This window comes from Calidris pugnax, unplaced genomic scaffold (assembly GCF_001431845.1).
Source record: "Calidris pugnax isolate Ruff unplaced genomic scaffold, ASM143184v1 scaffold153, whole genome shotgun sequence".
Lineage (NCBI taxonomy): Eukaryota > Metazoa > Chordata > Aves > Charadriiformes > Scolopacidae > Calidris > Calidris pugnax.
Window position 1 is genome coordinate 1,610,676 of NW_015090999.1, and position 25,666 is coordinate 1,636,341.

At 37.7% G+C, this 25,666-nt stretch overlaps 1 protein-coding gene across 13 annotated transcripts in view; it reads right to left on the reverse strand.

Moving 5' to 3' along the window:
* GPC5 (glypican 5) overlaps positions 1 to 25,666 on the reverse strand; it is a 730,043-nt gene that overhangs the window by 600,858 nt on the left and 103,519 nt on the right. For all 13 annotated transcript variants that reach the window (XR_001413541.1, XR_001413540.1, XR_001413542.1 and 10 more), the window contains exon 3: positions 9,585 to 10,279. Coding sequence is in view for 10 of the 13 variants with exons in the window: in XM_014955522.1 (XP_014811008.1) it covers positions 9,585 to 10,279 (695 nt within the window). In the remaining 3 variants the exon portion in view is untranslated. The remainder of the gene's footprint in view (positions 1 to 9,584; positions 10,280 to 25,666) is intronic.

Below are 25,666 nucleotides of genomic sequence, written 5' to 3' on the forward strand. Positions count from 1 at the left end.
GATCTTGTGAAGTAATTTAAATTCATCAATTTATCAAGTAATTTAAATTCACAAAGTAATGATGGCAGAGACATATGCCAAAAGCTTCAGGCAGAACTCTCAAATTTTATTCCAAAGTCTGCTTTACTGAAAATTATGAATTTCGTTTTCTACTTTTTTTTTTTTTAACAACTATGAAAGAACTATATGACATGTTGCTCACTTGGGGTTTGTCTTTTACAAATTGGTAATAAGAATGCACACTTGCTGAAAGTTACAGGAGTACAATTCTGAGTCCAGTTAGACAGTCTGGTGATAGAAACAATATAATTAAATTTCCTATGGCATCAAATTTAGGTTCACAGAATCACAGAATCACAGAATTGTGGTGGTTGGAAGGGACCTCAGAGATCATCGAGTCCAACCACAAAGAGAAAAAAAAAAAAAAAAAGTATGTACCACCTAAACACACAACAACAACCAAACCAAAAAACCAAAAAAACCATCACCCACCCACTCAGCAACACACGACAAACCAATAATCTTGGGCACTAGAGCATGCCCTGAAGAAAAATGTCTACACGTTTCTTAAATACCTCCAGGGATGGTGACTCCACCACCTCCCTGGGTTGTATTTGTGCAATCTCTAAAACAAAGCTCATTTTCCCTTCACTCTTTATCATCATTAAGTCCATTTCTCTCAAGAACAAAAGCACAAGTAGTTGATATATAGCTTTGCAACCAACTGCTTCAAGAACCTCTGGGCTATCACTCTGTTGGCCTCCATTTTTATCATCCTGTCCTGAGGAATTTCATCCAAGCTTTAAACTGTATAAGGAACAAATCACTCACTTTTGCTTTGACCAAGTATCTGTGAAATAGGTAATGATGTATACTGTTTCCCCATGATGTGTGTTCCCTCCAAATCAACATCAGAAGCAAGAAAACATTGACAGGAAGCACACCTGCCATGACTACTATCAGCAGGACAGAGTGTCCTCTGTCCACAAGTTCTCTGATGTTTTCCCCTATTTTTGAAGAAAGTCTTCCTACAGGAGATTTCCATCTATTCCCTCCAGCTGAGATTTTTCACCCTCTTTACCCCTTATAAAATGGTATGATGATCTTGCCCCCTCACCATCACAAAAATGAAGGCTTTTGACGTCCTGAAAACGCAATGACACTGGCTGCATCAGTCTGGAAGTGCTCTGAGAAACGCTCTGAAAAGTGGCAATGACATCTTCAGTGGTCACAGCATTCTGCACGCTTGCTTCCAGCAAGTAAAGGAAGAGCATTGTGCCTAGAAGAAGAAGGTGACAACGGCCCAGGCAGAATGAGTTATAAAGGGTGAACACGGACAAGGCTCAAGAAGGACATTTGTCCCTTGCAGTCCTAATAGATCCTGTAGCAGAGCCCTAGCAGCAGCAGCAGCACAATGCTACTCAAGAGCTGGTGTGCTGGATGACAAAAGAAGGGTGTCACACGCTTCGCCATGGAAACAAAGCATGAAAACAATGAGAAGGTGTCTGCTTTTAAAGGAAACAGCACAGGCAGAAAGACAGGTCAAAAGCCAAGAGAAAAAAGTAGTTTGTATCACGTATAATCTCAAAAATAGCTAAAGAAGAGGAAAATGCAACACATCTGAGCTATTGTATCTTTCAGATCACATGTGGTTTCTGCCCATGGGGACTGTGGTCTGTCCTTCTTGGAGGCTCTTCCCTGAAAAGCAGTAGTGCCTGTTTCCCCCCATGGAAGCAGCATGCTCTGGCTGGTGCTGGGTATTCTGCTGACCTCCTGTTGCCAACTGCTCAGCCTTCCTGCCCTCCCCCATGGTGACAGAGACTTCTTTCCAGTGGTGGACTCTCCCTGGTTGATATCAATGACGTGCTTAAAAACAGCTACAACCTACTCCATCTGCAATGTAAACTGCATTTTTCATAGAATGGTTAGAGTTGGAAGGGACCTTAAAGATCGTTGAATTCCAACCCCCCTGCCATGGACAGGGACACCTCCCACTAGACCTGGTTGCTCAAAGCCCCATCCAGCCTGGCCTTGAACACCTCCAGGGATGGGGCATCCACTACTTCCCTGGGCAGCCTGTTCCAGTGTCTCACCACCCTCACAGGAAAGAATTTCTTTCTAGTATCTAATCTAAATACCCCCTTTTGGCTTAAAACCATTACCCCTTGTCCTATCACTACACTCCCTGATAAAGAGTCCCTCCCCATCTCTCCTGTAGGCCCCCTTCAGGTACTGGAAGGCTGTTATAAGGTCTCCCTGGAGCCTTCTCTTCTTCAGGCTGAACAGTCCCAACTCTCTCAGCCTGTCTTCATAGGAGAGGTGCTCCATCCCTCTGATCATCTTCGTGGCCCTCCACTGCACCTGTTCCAACAGTTTCATGTCCTTCCTGTGTTGAGGACTCCAGTGCTGGACATTCTTAGTAAGCTATGGGATGTTGTTGACACTGAAACATGGCAGTGCCCTGGCTCCTGTGCCATGGTTGTAACCTAAGCCTGGAAAGAGGGTCAACAGAGTGTGAGGGACCTGCATAACTCACACAGAACCCCAATTCACTTTCCTCACCCTTACTCACATTCCTTTTCTCCCCCTCCCTCTGCGTCTTATTTTAGAGATAATCCTTCTTCAGAGTTAAGTTTTCCTTTTTTTCCTTTTCCAGTGAGAAAATGCAAGCCAGTAAACAACCATACACACTGCATGGGCACACATGTGTATTTATAAGGACACAAAGTAGTTTGGCTGTTTGATGGCAGCAGTCAGGGCATTGTTAATCATCCTGTCTCCCCGCTGCCTCCCTGGCTGCTGGTGGCAACAGGACCAATTGCTAGGAGCTATCTGAGCTGGGTCAGCTCTCCATGCTGGGGCCACCCCTAAGGCACAGAACCACGCATCCAGCCCTGACCATGATTCTCTTTTCTGCCCAGGCCAAGCACACCTGGAGCCTTGTGTTGCACGGGGACCTCTTAGGAAGGGAGAGAGCAGATCCTCCAAGGTAATTGTAGCCACCGCGAGGAAGGAGCAGGAGGGTGTGCAGAAGCATGGAAGAGGGGGAAGTCTGGGATTTGAATGCAGAAAGCTGTTCCTGCCCTCAAGCTGCTTTTTTTTTGCTGCAGCACTGGAGTAATCCCTCAGAATGACACCGTCTGCGTGTTTCTGCATTGTGGAAATGCTGGGGAAAAGTTGTCTACACAGCAGCGGATAAATCACTGACAAATGCAGTGAGATATCTGGAATTTGTCTAAAATTACTTATTTCCCATCAGGTAAGTGTGCCTAGAGCGTTTGCAGTAGATAAATTTACTGTGCAGTTTAAATATCAACAATATGGATAATAAACCAAAGCATTCATAAATTATACTATGCTGTGTAATCTACTTAATTTGTAAAATAAGGAGCGATTAGCTTATTCTGTAACAATTGCCAGTTTTACTATATATATACAGTAAATTAGGCTGTGAAACTATGTTTTCACATAATTAATTCTTCTTATGTGTAGAGCTTTTGTTTCTTGTCAACCATGGTTTTGATTTTCAGTCTATATCATTTCATAAAAGCAGAATAGAATAGAATAGAATAGAATAGAATAGAATAGAATAGAATAGAATAGAATAGGTCAGTTAGAAGGGACATGTTACAATCATGTAGTCCAACTGCCTGACCATTTTAGGGATGAGCAAAGATTAAGGCATGTTAAGGGCATTATCCAAAAGTCTCTTCAACACTGACAGGCTTGGGGCATTGACTACCTCTCTAAGAAGCCTGTCCCAGTGTTTGACCACCCTCTCAGTAAAGAAATCTTTTCTAGTATCAAGTCTGAACCTCCCCATTTGTAAAATATTGTTTTAGTATTTATTTATAAATAATAAAAAAAAATCTTTAGTGCATCACTTCTAAATGGCATATTCCTTATTTCATTTGACATTATTTCCTTTTAAAAACTTTCAAAATCCAGAAGTAGGTGTCATGAGAATGATGTTAAGACTATGAAGCAAGAAAACAAAATCTAAAGAAGCAAAATAAAGGTTAAAGCCCTTAACCATTTAGCTAAATGGCATGCAGCATTCATAGTCCACAGAACCAAAGAATGATGAAAGCTTCATTCACTAAATGAGGGAAAATACGATAAGTTATTGGTAAGATAATCACTAAATTTGATAATAAATGTATGTCCCTTCTGTGTATGTACTGCTGGGTGCACTGAAACACGTGAAAATAACATTAGAAGACATTCATATGACATTGCTATTTAGACAGATGGAATTGTTTTAGGGGAAATGTTGCTTGTTTTCCTCCTTTACTCTATTTTCCTGAATTTTCAGTTTTAATGGAAATGCTTATTTTTAATTCCATTCTTCTATTCTCCCAATTTTTTATTAGATAGATAACTTTTAAGATTTTCAAGTAAAATTGGGGGTAAACGTTGCAAATAATGCTTGGAAGTACAGCCTAATATTTCCCTTACAGAAAAATACTATAATTATTTCTCTGACTGTTATCACATCAGTAACTACTTTTGGTTAACACTATACTGTCTATTTTTATATGCATATAGAATAGATATAGAAGTCCATTTCAGGTAAGCTTGTGCAGCTCTTTGTGATAACTACAATTTAATTTCAAGTGATGAATTTCAGATCTTTCTTGACCTGGTTTATGTACAAAGTTTATAATATGCATTTTCTAATATTAAAATTTATTTGTCTCATGTTCCCATGTCTCTTCATGGGAATATTAAATCTAAAGTATCACTGTATTACAGCAGTTCTGACTGTTTAAGTGTTTATAGCTAGTTCTTCCAAGCAAAAAAAGTGAATAAGGAAATAAAGCTCTAAGTATGGTCTATTAACTTCTTCCTGCTAGCATTCTATGACACAAGAAAGATGTTGCTTTTTTCCTTGTATTAATGACAGATCACAAAAAGAGCTAGGAAAAAAGTCTCATTGCATACAATATAATTATGCATATTTCTTAGAAGACATATAACTTAAATGCTCTTGCAGGATTAGACTAACATGAGAGAAATGACCTGAGAATTTCCAGAATTTTGACATTTTCATTATCTCCGACTGTTTGGAAAATTCATGTGGTGAAAGTCCACATGGGTTAGCTCACAGTGAAGACTTTTGAAAATCCCATTCCAAATTTTTGTAGGCTTACATCCCATACAAAAATACATACAAGAATTTTAACAAACCTATAGCACAAATTCCTCACTGCCAAAATTAGGAAATGCCAGAATTTGTCTATGTGATTTTAATTTTTTCTGTTGTGTTTCTGATTCCCACATTTTTATATGCATATATAGCTTTTAATATCATGGTCACATACTTCATTTTCCTCCGGATCCCCAAATCATCAGTGCCCAGAATACACAATGAACAATGAATCAATATTCCTTTTCATCTCTTTTATTCAATATTAATCCCAAACACCATTGCTCTTTTGGGACTCAAGACCAGTAGTTTCATGAGAAGTTTGGAGGAAAGATGTAATTATAAAGCCTTGTGACTTTTTCTCTTCTCTCAGACCCATTTCACCTCCTCTCACGTCCTCTGCTTGTTCCCCTCTGACGGAGCTCTCAGCTGCTGCGTTACCCATTTGCTGTGCAAATCTTCACACACCAAAACAAAGCCATGGCTGAGAGAGACTCTCTCTTGCTGACAGGTCCCTCAACCAGCTTGACCTTCAGAAGCGGTGTGCACACAGGGAAAGGGGTGGAAACACGCAGCTGAGGACAGTGCCAGAGCAGGACTTGGGCAACCCAGGGTGAGCCTGGTTTAAGCTCCACACTGTAAGTGACCCAAGAACTTGCCCTTCCACGGCATGGGGCCATGCCATAAACCCAGGTACGAAGGGAACAGAAACACACTCTTGTGCTGGGGATGGTAGGCTCCATCCACACCAAAACTTTGCAAGTCTTCCTAAAATCTCTCTTTGTCCTTCTGTCTTAATATTGACATTCAGTAGCTGGTATAAGAGAATGGAGGTAACATGAAGCAATTTATAACAACTTGTAAACAAGTTTCCATAGGTTTTTAGTTTGTTTGTTTGTTTACTTTTCCTTAAATAAGGCTTAAATGTGTTACAAAGCTCTTGTGCATTCATTAGCCTCTACAGTTGCCCTCAATGAGGATTTCTCCAGCTATACACAAGTGCAGAGACCAGCATGTGGCAACTCACGCTGAGCACAGAAGAGCATACAACGAAGCTGCAAAGCCCTTTGTAGCAATAAGCATTTTTACCCATTATCCAATGCTTAACACTACATAACATCATTTTTTTTTTCAGATTATCTTAATAATGAATACTGTTCTCGTTATGTATGATGCGGCTCTCTTAAACCTCTGCTACGCTGTATTTGCATGAGCATACACACAGTAGTCTGCTAAAAAAAACTGTGTTCCAACTCCCCATCAGCTAAAAAGCACAGGGTCCAGTATGCACTGAGTATAAACAGTGCATAAATGGACATATATAGACTTCAGGAACACAGAGCAGAACTATCGTTAAACATGTGTCAATACATATATATATCTCTATATATGAACATTTATATGTGAATAGTTGCACAACCCACACATCTCCACTAGATGCTGCAGGACAGCACAGAATAATGCCCAGGTATAGACATGATGAACAGGTGCTGCACTTATTTGTCAGTCAGCAGAGCCGTGGGAGGCAGGAAATAAAGGTGTGAATGCGAGGGAAGAACAAAGGGAAAGAGAAAATCCAGCTGGAGACGGTGTGGCACTGCTCTGCCGACCCAAGCAGGAAAGGGAACAAGTTGTAAATTACTGGAAAAAAAGAGTTTTGTAAAAAGGAAACCACGTTATATAGACATTAGTGGTCTTTCCACACCATACAGAGCTTTAAGTATGAATATACATTCAATTTAAATATAGATATCCATGTGAGAAAAAAATCCTTTACATATAGTTATTTAAACATGCACAATTAGATTAAGAGCTGTACAAATACATATATCACTAAGCAGGAAACTCTGTTGATTCTCATATTGACATTTGCATATGTATATATCACACTTCTAAACTTTCAAAGTTTTTTTTTTTCCTCTGCTTCTTTAAAACTCATAAAAGTACTTACTGTGATGAAATTAACTTTTAAAACTGCAGAGACTGCTGCGTGCCGAAGAGAGCCATGATTTGTTGGCTCATAATCATCTTTTCTGTGTCTGTTAGAATCACTGATGCATTAATTGCTTATCAAAATTTGAAACAGTTCATGAGTCACTCTGAAGATAAAATAAATAAATATTAATGAGCCAATTTCAACAGAATTCATGTCCTCTGCCCCTTAAAGCTGAAAGACTGTATTTATTAACTGTCAGAATTAGGTCCAGGTATCTAATGTATGGGCAAATATGAAATATACTCAAGCCATAGTCAGCAAATCAGAACTGACTGGCTTGATCACCACGTTTCAAGGGATCAATGCATCACAGTCTTCGTTTGACCAAATTATTGATAAAAGAGAGAAAGGACTGCTCAACTGCAACATAGAGATTAAGTGAAAGATATGTTTAAATGCAGAGGTATGACACAGATCGAATGAAAACTGAAATATTTAGTTTTTAAAGCATGGAAGTTATTCTATATGAGAAGATCTTAACACAACAGAAGTTAACACTTGATCAACTTGAAACAAACATATTGACTCAAAATATTATTACAGAAGAAATTTTAGCATTCCTTACATCATATGAGGGAAGAGATGAAACCATAGAGTTTACAGGAATAATAAAATACAGCATTTTATTTTGGATCAATCCGAAATTTTCATTATGCCAAAAGACTGGGTGGAGAGCTCTTCACCCCTTTGATTTTTTACTAAAGCTGAGTAAAATATACTATTTTGGAGAGTAAAAACTTTCATTTTGAAAACATGAGCGTGCTGAGAGACTTTTAAGACTGTGCCAATGCCAGTCCACTGTTGAAAATCCAAGTCTAAAACTTTTCAAACTAAATGACCCAGGATAAAACAGGAAACAGAAGGCCTTCCCTTGAGCCTTTGCTTTATTATTGTAGCGTCTTCCTGAAAATTGTAGGCAAAAAAGATCACCCAAAATCTGACGAAGAACAGGGACTATCCCCAAAAGGTAACTGTAGCTTTGAAACATACTAGGAATTAGACATTAGTGAGCCACCTTTGAGCCAAACTGTTACTGAAAAAGCTTTTAAAAAGAAAAAAAATCACAGTTTTTTTCAAGGTAGTTCAGCAGCAGGAGATTCTGGCTAATGTAGCTGACTGGTATAAAGCAGATAAAAAGGGAAATTCATAGAAATGGACAATTTCCCTGGTACTCACTGACTACAAGCAAGATGAAGAACCCATTTTAATAGACTGAGGGTAAAACCAAAGGCATCTCCCCAGATCAAGATATTTGACCCAGCTTTAAACCAGAATATGTCAGTCAGTGAAGTCTACATGTAAGAACACAGAGAAAAATATAATTACAAAATGTATCACGGATTAAATGTAACAGAGGAAGAATTAAAATTTTGCTACTTATATCACCTTCATAAATTCACAGATATACTAACTTTCTTTCTAACGTGTGGCTAAATAATGTGTATTTTCCTTAATGGTATCTTAAAATTCTTCACACATTCACAGCTAACAGACCTCTCATATAACTTGCTTTTTCTGTTAAGTATATGTAAGGAAGGATTTAGTTCATGTTACAAATGAACTATGCTACTTTCTCTGAAACCTATGAAATCATGCAAATAATACACACAAAGTCATAGGTTATTTAAGACAGACCACTGGTGTCTAAAAGGATTGTTTAAATTTATCTTTATGTGCATATCAGATAAGAATGAATCAATTAAACAATTTATGTCTGTTCTTGAGAAATATTTTTGTGCTCCTAAAACTTACTGCCTGTATGTTGTATAACAAGTTTCCACACTGCAAACAACTACTATTGCTGAAGTTTAACACTATCATTTACGCAAGTGTCAGATTATTATTTAATTCTGTTTTTATAGAATATTTGTGACATTAGTTTTCACCAGACAATTTACTTTCCTCTCATTATATTTTAAGCTTCCAAACTTAACGACATATTCCATTGTTCACCGTTATTCAGCAGAACTTAACAGGTGCGGTTGTAAAGCTAAACCTTGACCTATTCAGTGCACCTACTGAAAATGTTACCTTCTAAATAAAAAGGGTGAAGGACTAGAAGATTCCATTGGATTGTGCAATAAAAATTTTCACTCAGCACAATTTGAAAAAACCTGTGTTTTCATGAGAAATGGGAACAGATAAATTCCACACAATAATTCTTTTCACTTTGAAAAGTCTTTGCTGTAAATGCTGCCAAAATGTTAAATCTCCGCTTGATGTTAAACTTGTGAATAGAATATGGGAAATAAGCAGGTCATGTGCATGATTAAAATAAAAACTGGCAGTGCTGGAAAAATGCACTGTCGAATAAAGCTGCACTTGGATACAAATGTGTTTATCACCATAAAAATGGCCAAACAAGTTGTATAACTCCCAGTGTTACTTTTCTTAGTGTCATGTTTTCACCGAGCATGGGGGATAAAAACAGCTTCTTACCTGCTGAGATAATTGTGGTCCATTGATACGAGCCTGTAGGAGAGCCTCATTAACAAGGGCGTGAAAGTTTAGAAGCACGTGCTCGATGTCGTTGGTCCCACTCATGGCGCTCGAGAGCTCCTCCATGGACTGAACGTATCCCCGCCAGTGAAGATCAACTTCTGCCATGTTAGCTAAGCAGCCTCGGATGACGTTGAGACAGTAGCCCATGCAGGGCTTGCTTAAAGTCAGCCCTTGGCAATGGGGGCAGTACTGCATTCTCAGCAAAGCTCGGCTGCAGTCTTTAGAGAAATGCAGGTGATCCGTTGTGTTGATCACTTCAATCCCCAAATTCAGAGCCTGCAAGAAAGTCCGGCTGGGTAACAGGGATCTTGCCATCTGTCCTATGGCCTTTTTGGGAACGTTACCAAAGGGCTTGATGTCTCTTCGCGCCGTTCGGAGGCACTCCGCGTACTCCAGTGAAATGTCGGTCAGGCCAGGGTTAATTACGTGGTTGTAGACTACTGGGAACAGGGTGTCAAAAAATCTGTTGACAAATTCCTCTGTGCTAACGTCTGCGCCAAATATGAAGAGTCCAACATCTGTGAAAAACTCCTGGACGTGTGCCGTAGCCTCAGCAGCCATGTTTCTATACGCATTGCAGAAAAGTGTGCTCGTGTAATTCTCAGCCAGTCTGATAAGCGTTTCAAAGGTTTCTGTAATAAAAAACAAGTTCATTATTTTTAAGTTTTAAAAACAATTACATAAGGACATCTTACATTTATCCAGAATGCATTTTTGCATTAGAACTTCTGAAGAGACAAACTTCTCCACAGTCACAACTGCATTTTGTACATAGGCAAACACCTTACAAGTCATGTTACAACACAATTAATAATCCATGTTTTCCTGGCAGGATGTATGAAACCCAGTCTAAAAAAAAATAAACATATATATAAAAGGAAATTAATTCTAAGCTGAGTTGTTAAGTTACAAAATACAACAAAGCCCTAACGTATCTGTCTACCTATATAAATACATTAGCCCTCTCATCTCACGACTCATTCTGCAATGTGCAATAGGAAGCTAAATGCTCTCAGTCACTCCACTTCAAGCCATTCCTATTACCATCCTAAATGGATGGGCAAAAGGAACATTAAATAATTGAAACAACTCTTCCATTCCACTAAAACTTAACTCTTAAAAGATCAAACAGTTTTGTCTTCTTGTCTTCCAAAGGAAGGAGCTGTACCAAACACACATGAGGACGTGCTCTTAAACAATGCTGCTTGGTCTGGCTATCGCTACGGTCAAGGGAAGTGATGGAACGTGCAGAATTGCTCTCATCGGGCACGGTGATGGATACACCCTCTCTAAGCCTCAAGATCTGCATAACCAGTGAAGCCTGAATGATTAAACTTATATTTAATTTCATGTGTTAGGTGGCAATCCTTAAACACACTGAGTAGTTTTTAATAAAATTTAAAGTATACTGCAGAAATGTTCTCTCCTGACTTCATCTATGATTTGCAGGTAAGGAAAAATGCTGGTTTTCAAAACAGAAAGAGTGTTTGCATTGAGGTATTTCCTTGATCTGCCTAAGAAGCTTGCACTACAGGGCAGGCAAAGGAGAGATACCTACATCAAAAGGAAACTTACCTCAGAGTTGAGAAAAAAAATACTTAGAAACACATTACAAGTATTAGCCACTGAATGGCTGTGACTCAGTAACTTTCTTTTATTCATTCAAGCTTTTCAAATATTCGTGCTATGTATTTACAGCCAACATAGTTTCACCAAGGGTAAATCACGCTTGACAAATTTGGTGGCCTTTTATGATATTGCCACAGCGTTGGTAGACATAGCCAGAGCAACAGATGCCATCTACCTGGACATATGCAAAGCATTTGACACTGTCCCACATGACATCCTGGTCTCTAAATTGGAAAGGCATAGATTTGATGGATGGACAACTCAGTGGATAAGGAACTGGCTGGCTGGCCGCACTCAAAGGGTTGCAGTCAATGGTTCAACGTCCAAGTGGCCAGTGACAAATGGTGTTCCCCAGGAGTCTGTATGTGGACCAGTGCTGTTTAACAGCTTTGTCGGTGACACGGACAGTGGGATAGAGTGCATCGTCAGCAAGTTTGCCAATGACACCAAGCTGTGTGGTGTGGTCGACACACTGGAGGGAAGGGATGCCATCCAGAGGGACCTGGACAGGCTTGAGAGGTGGGCCTGTGCAAACCTCATGAAATTCAACCAAACCAAGTGCAAGGTCCCGCACTTGGGACACGGCAATCACAGGCAAAAATACAGGCTGGGTGGAGAATGGCTGGAGAGCAGCCCTGAGGAGAAGGACTTGGAAGTGGTCATGGATGAGAATCTCGACATGAGCCGGCAGTGCACACTGGCAGCCCAGAAAGCCAACTGTATCCAACATGCATCAAAAGAACCACAGCCAGCAGGTCCAGGGAAGTGATTCTGCCCCTCTGCTCTGCTCTGGTGAGACCCCACCTGGAGTACTGTGTCCACCTCTGGAGTCCTTAACACAGGAAGGACATGGACCTGTTGGAATGGGTCCAGTGGAGGACCACAAAAATGATCAGAGGGGCTACAGCACCTCTCCTGTGAAGACACGCTGAGAGAGCTAGGCTTGTTCAGCCTGGAGAAGAGAAGGCTCCAGGGAGACCTTATAACAGCCTTCCGGTACCTGAAGGGGGCCTACAGGAGAGATGGGGAGGGACTCTTTATCAGGGAGCGTAGCGATAGGAGAAAGGGTAATGGTTTTAAACCAAGAGGGGGAATTAGATTAGATACTAGAAAGAAATTCTTTACTGTGAGGGTGGTGAGACACTGGAACAGGTTGCCCAGGAAAGTTGTGGATGCCCCATCCCTGGAAGCGTTCAAGGCCAGGCTGGATGGGGCTTTGAGCAACCTGGGCTAGGGGAAGGTTTCCCGGCCCATGGCAGGGGGTTGGAACTCGATGATCTTTAAGGTCCCTTCTAACTCTAACCATTCTATGATTTTATGATTCTGTGATTTTTTCACATTTATTTTTTTTATTGGGACTTTATAGAAATAAAGTGAGGAAAAGAATGAAGTATAGTTAATACTGTCCAAACAGTAATGTTAAAAATAGGCAGAAGCAGTGTCAAACTATGTCAGGCAATTAAAGAAGCAATCTGAAGTCTGACATTAAGTCACTGACTGAAAGGAATAGTAAAACACTCAGAATAATTTTAATACAATAAGCAAGACTGCCTATCATATCTTTAATATATATCTACGCATAAGAATAAATGTCTTATATTCTGACAAAAAGCTTGTTCAGGTCAGTGAAATTATTATCACTGACTTCAGTGGATTTGAAATTGCATGCCTTGTGAAAAGATCCCAGACAAGACACATTAAACAAATCTGCTTATATGTTCTATTCACTCTTTGTTTTCTCCACTAAAAATGAGATAGATCCTCATAAATCAGAGTAATTTCCTCTGGTATCTTTTAACTCTTAGCTTCATATTTCACACCAATCTTAAGACTGATTTTGTTCTCTCTCTTTTTTTTGCACTCCACAGTAAAGAACAGGACAATGTATCCCATTTGTTGGTTTGTCGCTTTTTTCACTACTGTGGCACAAAGTGAACTTCACTATAAGCGTTCATAGGTGCCAAATATCACAGTGGTTCAGGAAAGGGTTTGATTTGTTTCAAAATTCAGACTCCTGAAGCCACGACTCTACATGGAACCAGGCTCCCACCAGCGGAGACCTATTCAATACAGCAAAACTTTTTCAGTTTATCCCAGGAGCTGACACGCAGAACTGCCAGCTCTGTAGCTGCCCGCATCACCACCAGCTCCATTACTTTTCTCAACCTCAGCACCTCAGCCCAGATGGTACCTGAGACATCTCCCCTGCACCCCGTGTTCGTAGGAGTGCATGTGTATGGGAGAGCCATGTCCTGGAGCAGCAGATGACACACAACACACCAGACAGGGCATATTAGATTAATCAAGATGCCCAGTTTAAGGCGACTGAGCCGAGGATGAGATCTCTGCCAGCTATAAAGGCAGTTTGGACACCTCGCTCGCAGGAAGGCACATATACAAGGACAGCTAAATTACAGGTCTAAATATCCTACTTTACATTACGTCTCATTTTTATTGGAGAGAACAAGGAATGCAAAGAAAGTAAAATTCTACTGTGGAGACTTTATTTAGTTGCCTAAGAGGGTTTAGTACCATTTCCAGTGTTAGATGCCATTTATCTGCCAGTTCAGAAGGGCAGAAGAAGGTATCCTGCGGCTCCTGTGTCACAACTGCAGGCTCTGTGTGGATGTTTTGCATTTAAAATGGTTCTAGCTGGCTGTGCCTAGACGACTGAACTAAATTCTAGATACCTAGAATTCAAGAACCCTTCATACAAAAGTTTGGAGCAGCCAGAATTTGTCAATTTAAGTCAAATCGATTCTTCGTTTAAAATAATAAAGCGTGAAGAAAATTGAAGTCTCCTAGGAAAGTGGCTATTTTTGTAAGATTCAGTCTTTTACACAAATTTTATCTAATGCTTCACATGAAATTTGCTAACATAGGTAATGTTAGCCAAATAATGATGTTATAATGATCTCTTTAGAATGACATGAATAAGGCTTTTATGACCCCTCTCAATTTTTTATTATTACTTTTTCCTAGATGAAAACCATAAAGTATGTGATCCAAAATGTCTGTTACAATCCATGGCTGCAGTATCCTATTACCAAGAGCACAAATATTAGATGAAAGAATAAATCACGCTGCACATGGATAATCAATAGATTTTACAATGTGGTCTAAACAATAACAAACTTTCAAGATTGAATTACATTGCTTATGCCCCAGCAACCCACAGATGAATGAGTACAATAATCAACTGCGTGATTTATTGACTATTTGTGCTTTTCTAAACAGCATATGATAATACCAGCCACTCGTGTTTACGATTCTGCATCATGCTGTTTAGTTGAAATTTCAGGATTTCTCACAAAATTTGTTAATTTGGTTTATTCTACTGGCATGTTTCCTACTTCATAACCGCCAAAGCTGTTCCAGGATTTGTTATGCTCTCAGACAGCCCGAAGAATGACAGACAGTAAAGCAAACCTGTGTTCACTTTCAATATTGAACAGCCCCTGTGAACACCTTAAGATGGCAATCTATGTCATATCCAGCACTTTCAGAGACTTCAGTGACAAATCAAGTTATGCTGGTTCAATACTGTAAGCGCATCACAGATATTTAACAATGTCCTTCTCTACCTTTTAAGTCTTTGGGCCCAGGCTAACACCATCAGTCTTAATTATTCAGTCACATAAAAGAAATGAAGACTTTTCAATGAGTATAAATCCAATATATATAAAAGACACCTTAAATATAACCAAGATGAGCCAGACAACCTCTTTTTATTGTTATTAAATGATTTTTTAATCTGCAGGCTCAGTGCCTGTTATCTCCACCCTTACGAGACCTTCGTAGTAACCACTGTACCATATCCTACAGCTACCTTCTGCAGCAGTACTGGGAATAATGTCTAGCAATTACCATGGATAACACAGCTACTTTATTTTTCTTTGGCTACACTTAAAATTTTGATTTGTACACTTCTAAGTCAAAAATAGGGGCTGTCAATATATTAAAGCATTAATTTTTTGAAAGAGCAGTCGTGTCTCCTTTCCTGGTTTTGCTAAGAAGGAACAAAACACAAGGCTAGGAAAAAAATGTAGATGAGCAGTGGGGTTTTTTATGTATTTCATTTATTCAGCTGATTCTTCATATCAGATTCTTTATATACGTTTTTTGTATTTATAGTATTTAGTGTGTTTAACAAAGTGATAACAAAGTGATGTAAAATAACTATCAGGCCTTAGGAGATTTGCAATCTTTCATTCACTTTCTTTAATCTTTCTGTTCCTGAGAGCCATAGGTAGTTCTAAATGATAAAGACACCACAATGTAGTGATCAGTCCAGTGGATTACTGGCTTTAAAAAGGACACAAAAGTATACAGATGCCTTGTTTACTAGAACAACTCATAAAAAGAACAAAAAAGAAATGTTTTTTTTAATTCCTGGACATTAATCAAATTTAATGGAAATAATGCACTGACTGAAATAGAATTTGGATTGGATTTTAAACCAGCCCTGCAATTCTCATCCTTACTAGTTTTGGCAAAGTGTCTTTCTCCTACAGGTATCTTAGAAAATTAATTTAAAAGCTATTTATATTGAATCACGTTGTTACAAAAGCAACTGCATTTTCTTAATACAGATAAATGTTCTATACAAGCTGTGAGTGAAAAGATGCATGATCTAAATTCTTAGTATTAACTTTTGAAACATCTGTAGTACTCAACACAAAGATAGTGTAATAAATTAAAAATCCAGTATTAGTAGTGAGCCAACAGTTGTGAAGTCTTATAATTCAGTATTAATCACCAGCCTACATTACGTATTATCAATTAATTCACACTTAGTCAGGGTAAGATATAGAACTCAATAAATTATAACCAGACAGGTTAAAATTCATCCTTGAACTATGGACATAGTATTCAGCAGGAATACCTTTCACAGTCCAGAGGGAACCCAAAACTGATGAGTCTGGATTACCTTAAGTATCAGCCCATAATATACAGGAATCCAGATAACTAAATCCAACCAAAAGCTGAAAAACCTAATCATATTATGAATTTATTACGACTTAAAAAATCCTGTGGGAAAGTATGAGCCTCTTGCCAGTTGCTGTTCAGTGATCTCACGTGTTTTCCTCCTGTTTATGGGCAGCGCAAATAATCCAGAAGCATCAAACTCTCTCTATAAAAGATTTATAGTTCAATCAAGTGTATCTTGCATACATTGCCCTGTTGGAGTCACGGGGAAAGTCTCAAGTACAGTTTGCAGCCTAGCAAACAAAAAGCACTCAAAGATCATGGAAAAGAATAATTACAGAAAATTAATTAATCCACCCAGTATTGCATACATAATATTTTTGTTTAAAATATATCAAATAGGGAAATGTGTATAGGTGGGAAATTCAGTGTAATTAGCCCTAACTACAAAGTAATACACAGTACGAGTTGCACTGTGAAATCCCCTAATCATTTATCATATCAGAAAAATGAGCTGGAAGAATAAAGTCTTCAAGACATATAAATGAATTATAAGGAATGAACTCATTAGGGCATTGCCTGTGAAGGTTATATGGGAGAGAGATCAAAAGGATAAGTGCTATAAGAAGATACTTCAGACTCGCTAAAACTGCTCCTCATTAACACATATTTTAAATTAATCCATTTCATAGATTATAGATTCACCACTGAAGTCAGTAAGAAAACAGGTAGAACAGAGTAAACCTGTAACCCAAGGAACTTTGTGTTGCCAAGTGTTAGCGATACACCTCAGGCTTTACAACCATTAACTACTCATAACAGACTTCAGAATTTGTCACGTCTTGTCTGGTCTTGAATTTATTTTAGCTCTATTTGAAACAAAATATTTAAGAAACTTGAATTAGAATCAGGTGACCATTGCCTTAGTTGTTTCGTGTTCAATGGCAAATTACTCAGATACTCAGATGACAGGCATTTCTTGCATATCCTGTAATTTTGAGTTTGGTTTAGTTATATTGTAAATTTTGTTGCGTTTTTTTTTAAGTTGTGGAGTTTTGGGGATTTTTTTTAGCTTTCTGAAATTGCATAACTCTCACCCTTTAAAATGTTACATGGAGGAATAAAAAAAATTAAGCAACCACGGTGTAATTAAGCCCATAGGGTAGGTAAGAGTATACAGGATCAAAACAAATACAAAACAGGATTGAAACAAACCTAATTAACCCATAGAGGTCCCAAGACCATCATGGAAGAAAGCTCCACCAGCAGCATCGTACTCCTCCCAGTGGAGAGCTCAGGACTGAGGGCTGATCTGAGCAACATGCAGGAGATGTGATCATACCACCAGAGAAAAGCACAGACACTAGGAAGTTGGTGTATGACAGTTTTATTTGGAATATTAATAGGAATTAGCAATCATAGAGAATCAGGGCTATGAGCATTAGCATCACTACGATTACACGAAGAAGAACCGTGGCACTTTGAAAGGCTGTTCAAACACTAATCATTGATACAATAAATTCTCTCAGACCCATATGTAAGGGGGACAGGAGTCTGTCTCTCCTTTTTACCCATAATGAAATTGTGTGGACTCATAAGAAACTCCTTCCCAATTTAACCAGTGTTTCTTTTTAAAAATTATATACATTTTATTTGAAAATTTAGTGTGCTGAAGAATCAAGAAAAACACATCCCAAAGCCAGGTGAGATGAATTCACTCATGATTGTACTTCATCTTTTCACTAGTTTGAATTGATAATTGTACTTCTCATTCTCATTTTAAAATTTGCTTAATATCATCACTCAGTGTTAATCTTTTCTTAACAATCCTGATACTGACTATTTTGCCATGAAGAATTTGCTTTCTGAATCAACAAATCCAGGGTGTTTTTTTTTCTTTTCTTTTTCCATCTTCCTATTTATATGTACACGAACAGTCCCAGCACTGCAACAGGACTCATGCTCAGCTGATCTGACACTATAATCTCCAAGTCTTTGTTTTTTATAAAATGCTGGAATAAAGTTATCTTTTTTTCCAGTTCCCTGGAGCTTCATTTTTATAACTTAATAAAATTAATCATAAACAGTTCAGAAAATTCTTTTTAAACTTTTCAGTGAACCTTGCTACTGTTGGGTTTAAAATATCTAGCCTTAGAATATGTTATTTTAACATACTCCTAAGTTTTAATTGAAAGGTAATCATACTTGATAGATTATATTTTAATATTGAATGACTGTCATATAAATGAATGAATGAATGAATGATAATGACATGCATGAATATCATATGGTTATTATTTTATCTAGTCATAACCACTGATTCTACTTTTCTTCCCAAATTATTTTTCTTTTCTCTTTTTTTTCCTTTCAGTCTGTTGTTACCCTTTTAATTGTGATAATTATGGGCCATTCATCTTGCCATTCTGGAACCAACAAGAGCAGATTGTTTTGTATGGTGCCAGGAGAAGAAATATCTAGCAATAAATAGAGCTCTACCAAAACATCTTTTTCCTCTTGGATTCTGTTTACCTTCTCTCTGATTTTGCATTATTTTGTGCATTTCACAGGCAATGCTTTCTGGTTGGAGGAAAATATTTCTAAATTCTGAATATATTGCTTACTAGTGTGGAATGAAATATGTTCAATGTTGCAAGCAGAACACTCCAGGGGATGACAGCTTTAAAACTGGCATCATATAATGAAGTTGTTTGAAAATCTCTTGACCTAAAATGTTGTGCATGGTTTGCAAAAGGACATTAAATTGATAATGATTTATGATATGCATTTTTACACATTTGCCATAATAAATAAGGAAGGCAAGTCACCTCAGGTGTATGAAAAGGCTATTTTTTGAAAAGGGAAATTTAGAATTTATATCAGGGTGATATTGACATAGGAGGACCAGAAAATCAATTGATTAGAAGAGTAAAATTCATCTCACATAAATCCAAACACACATGTGAGCTAGTCACCTGAAGCTCCCTAAAAGTCACAAGCACTTCTAAGGCATGATTAATCTATTTGACTTTAGATTACTACTTGTGGTTGAGATAAACTGCTCTCTGGAAGCGCTTGTTCCTTTCCCTTGACTACAAAGGGATGTTAGAACAAATCACTCAGATATAAAGATCTGCATTTAGTCAGGGTGAATCCCTAGATTTTTGTAAGTAACAGGTAGTAGGAGAAAGTGTCATCAAACATAAAGCAATACTGTAATTTATATGAATAAAAAGCTAAGATGATCATACTTCTACAAAGTGGTCTTAGTGGCAGATAAATGACAAACTTCTAATATATTTATGCAAATCCTCTTTCCTTCTGCACAGCTGGGAACATGTGTTTCTTAGAATGAAATAAAGTATATAAAAATAATGAATGAAATGAAAAAAATGAAATAAAGTATATACTCGGTTGCCAGAGGGTTGCCTAAGCATCATGGCTTTACATGCTAGCTTTATAAAAAGTGATTATCAGGTAATCACAGAGGAAATACACATGAAGAGAAAGAACAACCTCAGGAAGACTTCCAGAAAGCTATGATGATTACTGTCATCAGATGAAGTTTTCGTCTTTATATCTGAAAGCTTAGAACTTGATTTTTTGGGTTGTTTTTTGTTTTGTTTTTTTTTTCCACTTACCCCAGGCTTATGCTGGCAATATTCCCTCAGCTTCAGTGAGCTGGTTTTTGACTGATACAGGCTAAAGTGAAATAACAATCAGGTTCCAGCAGATGCAACGCTACAGAGCAACACTTCTTGCACGTCAAATAATATATTCATTTTGTATCACTGAATATTTAATCTGACAGCTTTCTTCTAAGTGTTAGTTGAGGTTTGGTAAATTCCTGCATCTGATAGTCTGAGTAACTCCACGCTAAATATCGTCACACCAGTCAGTCAAAGAAATCTGAGGAGTCTGTTTATTTAAAATATGACTACATGTCATAGCTTTCAAAGAGTCTCCAAGGAGTTTGGTAACTGATGAGATGCATTTGTTACCTTTCACTTTACATTGCTTCACTTCAATTTTATTGGGAGAAAAAGAGAGGAAAAAAATGTCCTTTAAAGCTGCATTTCTTAAACAAACACCCATGTTTTCCATAGAAGATTCAGGAACAACTAAGTGCATGACTGGGTCTGTATTATGTTGAAGTTAGCTCTATGTTCCTCTATAACTCTTGGATATCAAGAAGAAAAACTGCACGTCCCTCTGCACAGCTCTGGTATATGAGTGACTACTGATCTAATCACTATTAGGTTAGATGATTAGTGATTAGTGAAGTGCAAAATTCTGCTTAAAGTAGGTGATGCATAAGCTTTTTAGTTTATGCCATATATTTCAGTACCTGCTTTGCAGAATGCTGTAAACAGGAATGAATTTAAAGTATGTAATTTGAAGTTTCAGACAGGTTAATAAATGTACCATTTCTAACTCAACAAGACAGAAACTCTCAGGAGATGGATAAACAGGCAGGCAAATATGCTCTTTCCCAACTACAAAAGGAAAATAGCACCTGTCAACAACAACATAAAAATCTAGTTCTCTAAACTGGTTAGCAAAAGAAATACAGTTTTACTATATAAACTTATCAAATTTGAGTGAAATTCAGAAGATATTTCAACACTAGGGAAGTCTTAAGAAATTGTTTCTAGAAGGACTTCTCTACGGCAGTTGTATAGAACGTTCTCTGTAACTGCTTTTGATGACAACAATTTGATATCATCAAATTGGCACGGATTGGAATAGTCCACTCTATTTTGATTCACTCTTTCTTACCCAATGATCCACTGTTGCTAGCAGCTTTGGCACTTGCCTTTAGCTCTACTTCCAATTCACACACACTTTTGAACGCAGACACAGCTGAAGGACAAAAACAGATTAATCCCCTTTGCTTGCATTCTTCTTGCTCCCCACTAACACTCTTAGAGGTTTTTGTGCAGTTATTCAAGCCTGCAACAGAAGCTCTTGAGGTGAAACTTCTGGATACACTCCAAGATGTTCAAGCTGTTTTATCAGAATGGCTTTTACTATGAAAAGGGTAAAAACCCATCACATACTGTTTGTTGTAAGGTTCCCATGTACTGACTATACCCCCACTGAGCATATCTGCAGAAAAACAAACAAACAATATCCCACAAACACACACACACACACAAACTAAAAAAAACCAACCAACAAAACCCTTACCTGGCAGAGGGATGTTTCTTCCTACACTTTCTCAGGCAGATATTGCACTTGTAGCTTGTATCAGGAAAATTGGCCCTGGCTAAGGGGAAATCCCATCTGATTTTTCAGCCCAGCTCTCTGGCCTCATGGTACAAATGAACAAGAAGCCAAAACCTGGATTTCTTTATACAGTCTGGACTTCTTTACAAAGTCCATGTATGTTCTCAAGATGCAGTCTACTCTATGAAAACTTTTGAAAACCTGTTAACAGCTTTCCATTTTTTTTTCAGATTATCTCACATTATTTTCTGATTTTGTTTGGCAAGATGCTTTTTAATGACTATTAATGTTTAGTTAGAGCTAACTCAATGGACCAAAGAACAATAGATGTTAGATTTAAATGTAAATCAATTAAGTTTGCTACAGTATGAATAATTACATAAATATGGCTTCAGGAAATTATTCCTTTAAGCTTTGTATCTTAATGCACTTTAACTTTCACCAAATTCTTTCCAAATAAATACAAAAGATAATTTGCCTTCTTAAATGCTATATTTTTTTTAACTTTCAGAGAGATCATGAGTATAAGCAGTACATTATCCACTTTTACTATATAGCTCTGCTAAGCCCTTTTTTGCACCTCCTGCAGCAGCACTGCCAACTCATAGATTCCCAAGGCATGTAATGCTTTCCGGGAAGGAGCTGGATACAATAGCTACTGGAAACGTGTCTCTTCCAAACTGCAACCCCACTGTGAGTTTCACTCCATCATGCGATCAGCCCCATCATGTAATGTCACAAAGGGTACACATCTCTTGCACGACTCAAAACTGGATGGTTACCTCCCCATGCCCTTTACAGCTGTGTATCCCACTTCATGTGGGATTGGAATATCTCTCGCTAAATAATTAAACCACACAGAAGTGCAAGGCCAAGAGGAACTTGAGATGTCCTCTAATGCACCCTTTGAAACCAGAGCAGGTTCGACTAGATTTACAATCTCATATTTTAACATAAACATCTAACTTATTCCCAAAAAATGCACAGTAACAGAGAGGCCACAGCCTCCAAGAAAATCATTCCAATGCCTCACCATACTCTGATTTGTTGTCAACAATGAGAACAAATTATTTGCTTCCTCCTCCTTTTAGACATTTCAGATTAGATCCTCTCCACCTGATTGTGGAGACATCTCCAAAGACCAAATGCATCTCCAAAGCAGATGAGTCTACATCTCAGCTAAATCAGTATAGAGGATGATGGCATGATTCATCTGACCTAGTTTAAGTGTCCACATGGAAATAAGATGAATCATGCTGCTTTTCTCTTCTCTTTATACAGACAAAAAGGGTGATTAGTTCAGAGAAACTAGGTGATTAATCTTCCTCCTGAAAACTGTTTAAATTTCTTTTCTCTTCTTTTTATTAAAATGACCAGTCCCACTTCTTTCAGTCATAAAGGGGGTCAATTCTACCCCTATGTAGTCGAACTTATTACTAAAGACTTGCAAGGGCAAGTCTAAATTGCCCAAATTAAGTGCTTAAGTGAACAATCTATATGTTTAGGAGTTCCTAGGTACTTCAAAAATGTTTTGTTAACCTATTTTGGAATAGCGTCACTTCTCTAACTCACGTTTACCTCTACATCTACATCTACATCAGAGCAACTGCTAAGCCAGTCCTCCTTCAATCTTCAACTCATCTTATTTCTACCTAAATGCAGAATCTGCATATGTCCCTGTCAAATTTTTACGTATTTTGATTTCTAGCTCTATTTTCCAGCCTGTGGATGAGCTCTTATTGCATTCCCTCAATTGCTGGGAGCACAGTGATTATTTCACCATTCAACACAGTAGTGAAACAAGTGGCTGTACTTGCCCAAGAACCACAACTGAAGTGACTTTCTATCCTGACTGTGAACACTTGCTAACCAATCAAATGCAGGTTTTCAACAAGTTTGCCATCTGTTTTGTGGTAATTTAATCAAGATAATTCCTGACTTACTTATGAGAATGGCATGTTTAATAACATAAAAAGACTTAGGAAAGACAAATGACTTAATAGCGCTGTTTCTCACATACCCATATTTTGGTTCTAGTTCCATTTCCATACAGGGAAATTAGATTAACTTGACCCAACTTGTCCCCACTAAATACAGCTTCATTGTTACTTATCAACTTGATATGTTCTTGTATTTGCCTTCAAAATATTTCGGCTTTTTACTCCTAATAACTGAAGTGAAGCTAAGAAGTCTAAAATGCTCTAGTTTCCCCCTTTCCTGTTAAAAAAAAAAGTCAGTAAAAATTAAAAAAAATAAATAATAAATAATAAAAAAAATAAAATGTGAGTCTTTTGCTAACTCTACACATCCAAAGACAACTCCTAGAGCACTACAGAATCTGTATGGTGACAAAACAAACCAATCAGTGAAAACACTGTGGAAAACAATTGTGAAGTGAAGATCCTTTACATCTGCTCCATGGCTGCGCAAAGAGGTCCTTTTTCTGTTAACAGTCTGATCAGTGTTGGTGGTAGCTGGGCTTCAGTAGAATTAACTATTTCCAGTGGAATCTGGTAGGACATGTGAGAACATTTGACCCTTTTCTACATTTTTTTGATGACTCTGCATGAGGATCTGATTTATATCATTATACTCCTAATGCATATTGTGATGTCAGCTATTAATACACATATTACCTATGCAATACAAAGTCTAAGGCTCACTATGGAGCCTTCCAATTTATGCTGTTCAGTTCATATATAATCTTGAACGTATGCATGCCAATACTGATGAAAGCAGTGATGTTTACTAAACAATGCCAATGCCAAATCCAAAATCCACAAGGAAGAAGGCAGCGAAAGATCACATGAGTTTATCATACCTATCACACAAGTATACATGGTGATGATTCATCTCAACTACCACCTCAGCTAAATGCCATGTTCTCTTTTTTTGAACAGTAGAAAGTTATGGGGATGTTTAAGGAATGATTCATCTGACCTATTTTAGATGTTTAGGGGAATATGAATCATGCCAAAATATTTATGGGGAGATGAATCATGCCCAAAAAGTGCCTCTCACTTAATTTTCATAGAGGAAGCTGATGGTGACAAGCTCAACAATCCAGTCTATTTCACCAATCCTCATTAGTTTTGCTATTTCATCGGGATAGCTCGGTTATCTTAGTTATAAGTTTACTAATAACTTCTGTATTATTTATATATTTACTTGTAACTTCTGTATTATTATTACTTAGAACTTCTATATTACTGACCTGTAACAGGTATATCTGAATTTCCAGTGTAGAAAATTAGATCAAACTCTGTCTCCTCCAGAGATTTGTTTGCCCAGAAATTATCTTTTTGCAACTAGACCTGTATTTAAAATGATATATTCATCTAACTTCAACTGCATGGATGCAATCTAGAACACAAATTTCTAGTGAAAGTAATGATCTCCTAAAGAAAACATACATCCTGTACAGAAGCTGAACAGTATACCTCACAGGTTGGAAGTCGTGTCACATTTCTTTTTGATGTCTACAGTTAGTTTAGTGTTGACCTAATAGTCACACCTAATGTGTATGCATCTCTTCTTATATATGCATATTTAACATACACAAACTTGTATGACTCATATGCTATTCTTCACTAAAAGAGGTAATTTTGAAAAATATGCATTAAATTATCAACTAAAGTTCTTTTATCTTTCAATGTGTTTCTCTGTCAAACTATTTTATTCTGTGTTAATAACCAAAACATGTAGCATGAAAAAAAAAGTGGAGAACATAATGGAGGCTATTTTTTGCTTATGCAGACAGATGAATTTCAGTGCCTTCTGAATATGACTTACTCAACCAAAAGATAATCTCATATTTTCAACCACTATTCATATGTAAAAGGTCTTGAAAATGTAGCCTCAATTTTAAAAATCTGTGTTCTATGCTTTCTCACCTCTGAACTTGACTATCTTCCAGAACATCACCACAAAATACACATGCAATACATAATATAAGTGTCAATACCTGCATACTATAACATCAACAAAGAATTAAGCTTGAATCCCAAAAGAATTGTGCACTGGCAGAACTTGCAAAAGATCCATGTGGAAACTCTTGGCTTGAAAAAACTTCATTTTTTAGGCACAGAAGAAAGGCAACACATTTGTAATGTTAAATTAGACTGCACTGCCAACATTTACGATACTCCTAAAACTAATAATGGATAACAAGCCCACTGAAGAGAAAGAGCCTAGGGGAAGAATTTGACCAGGACTATTAGCTTACTCCTAGAGTT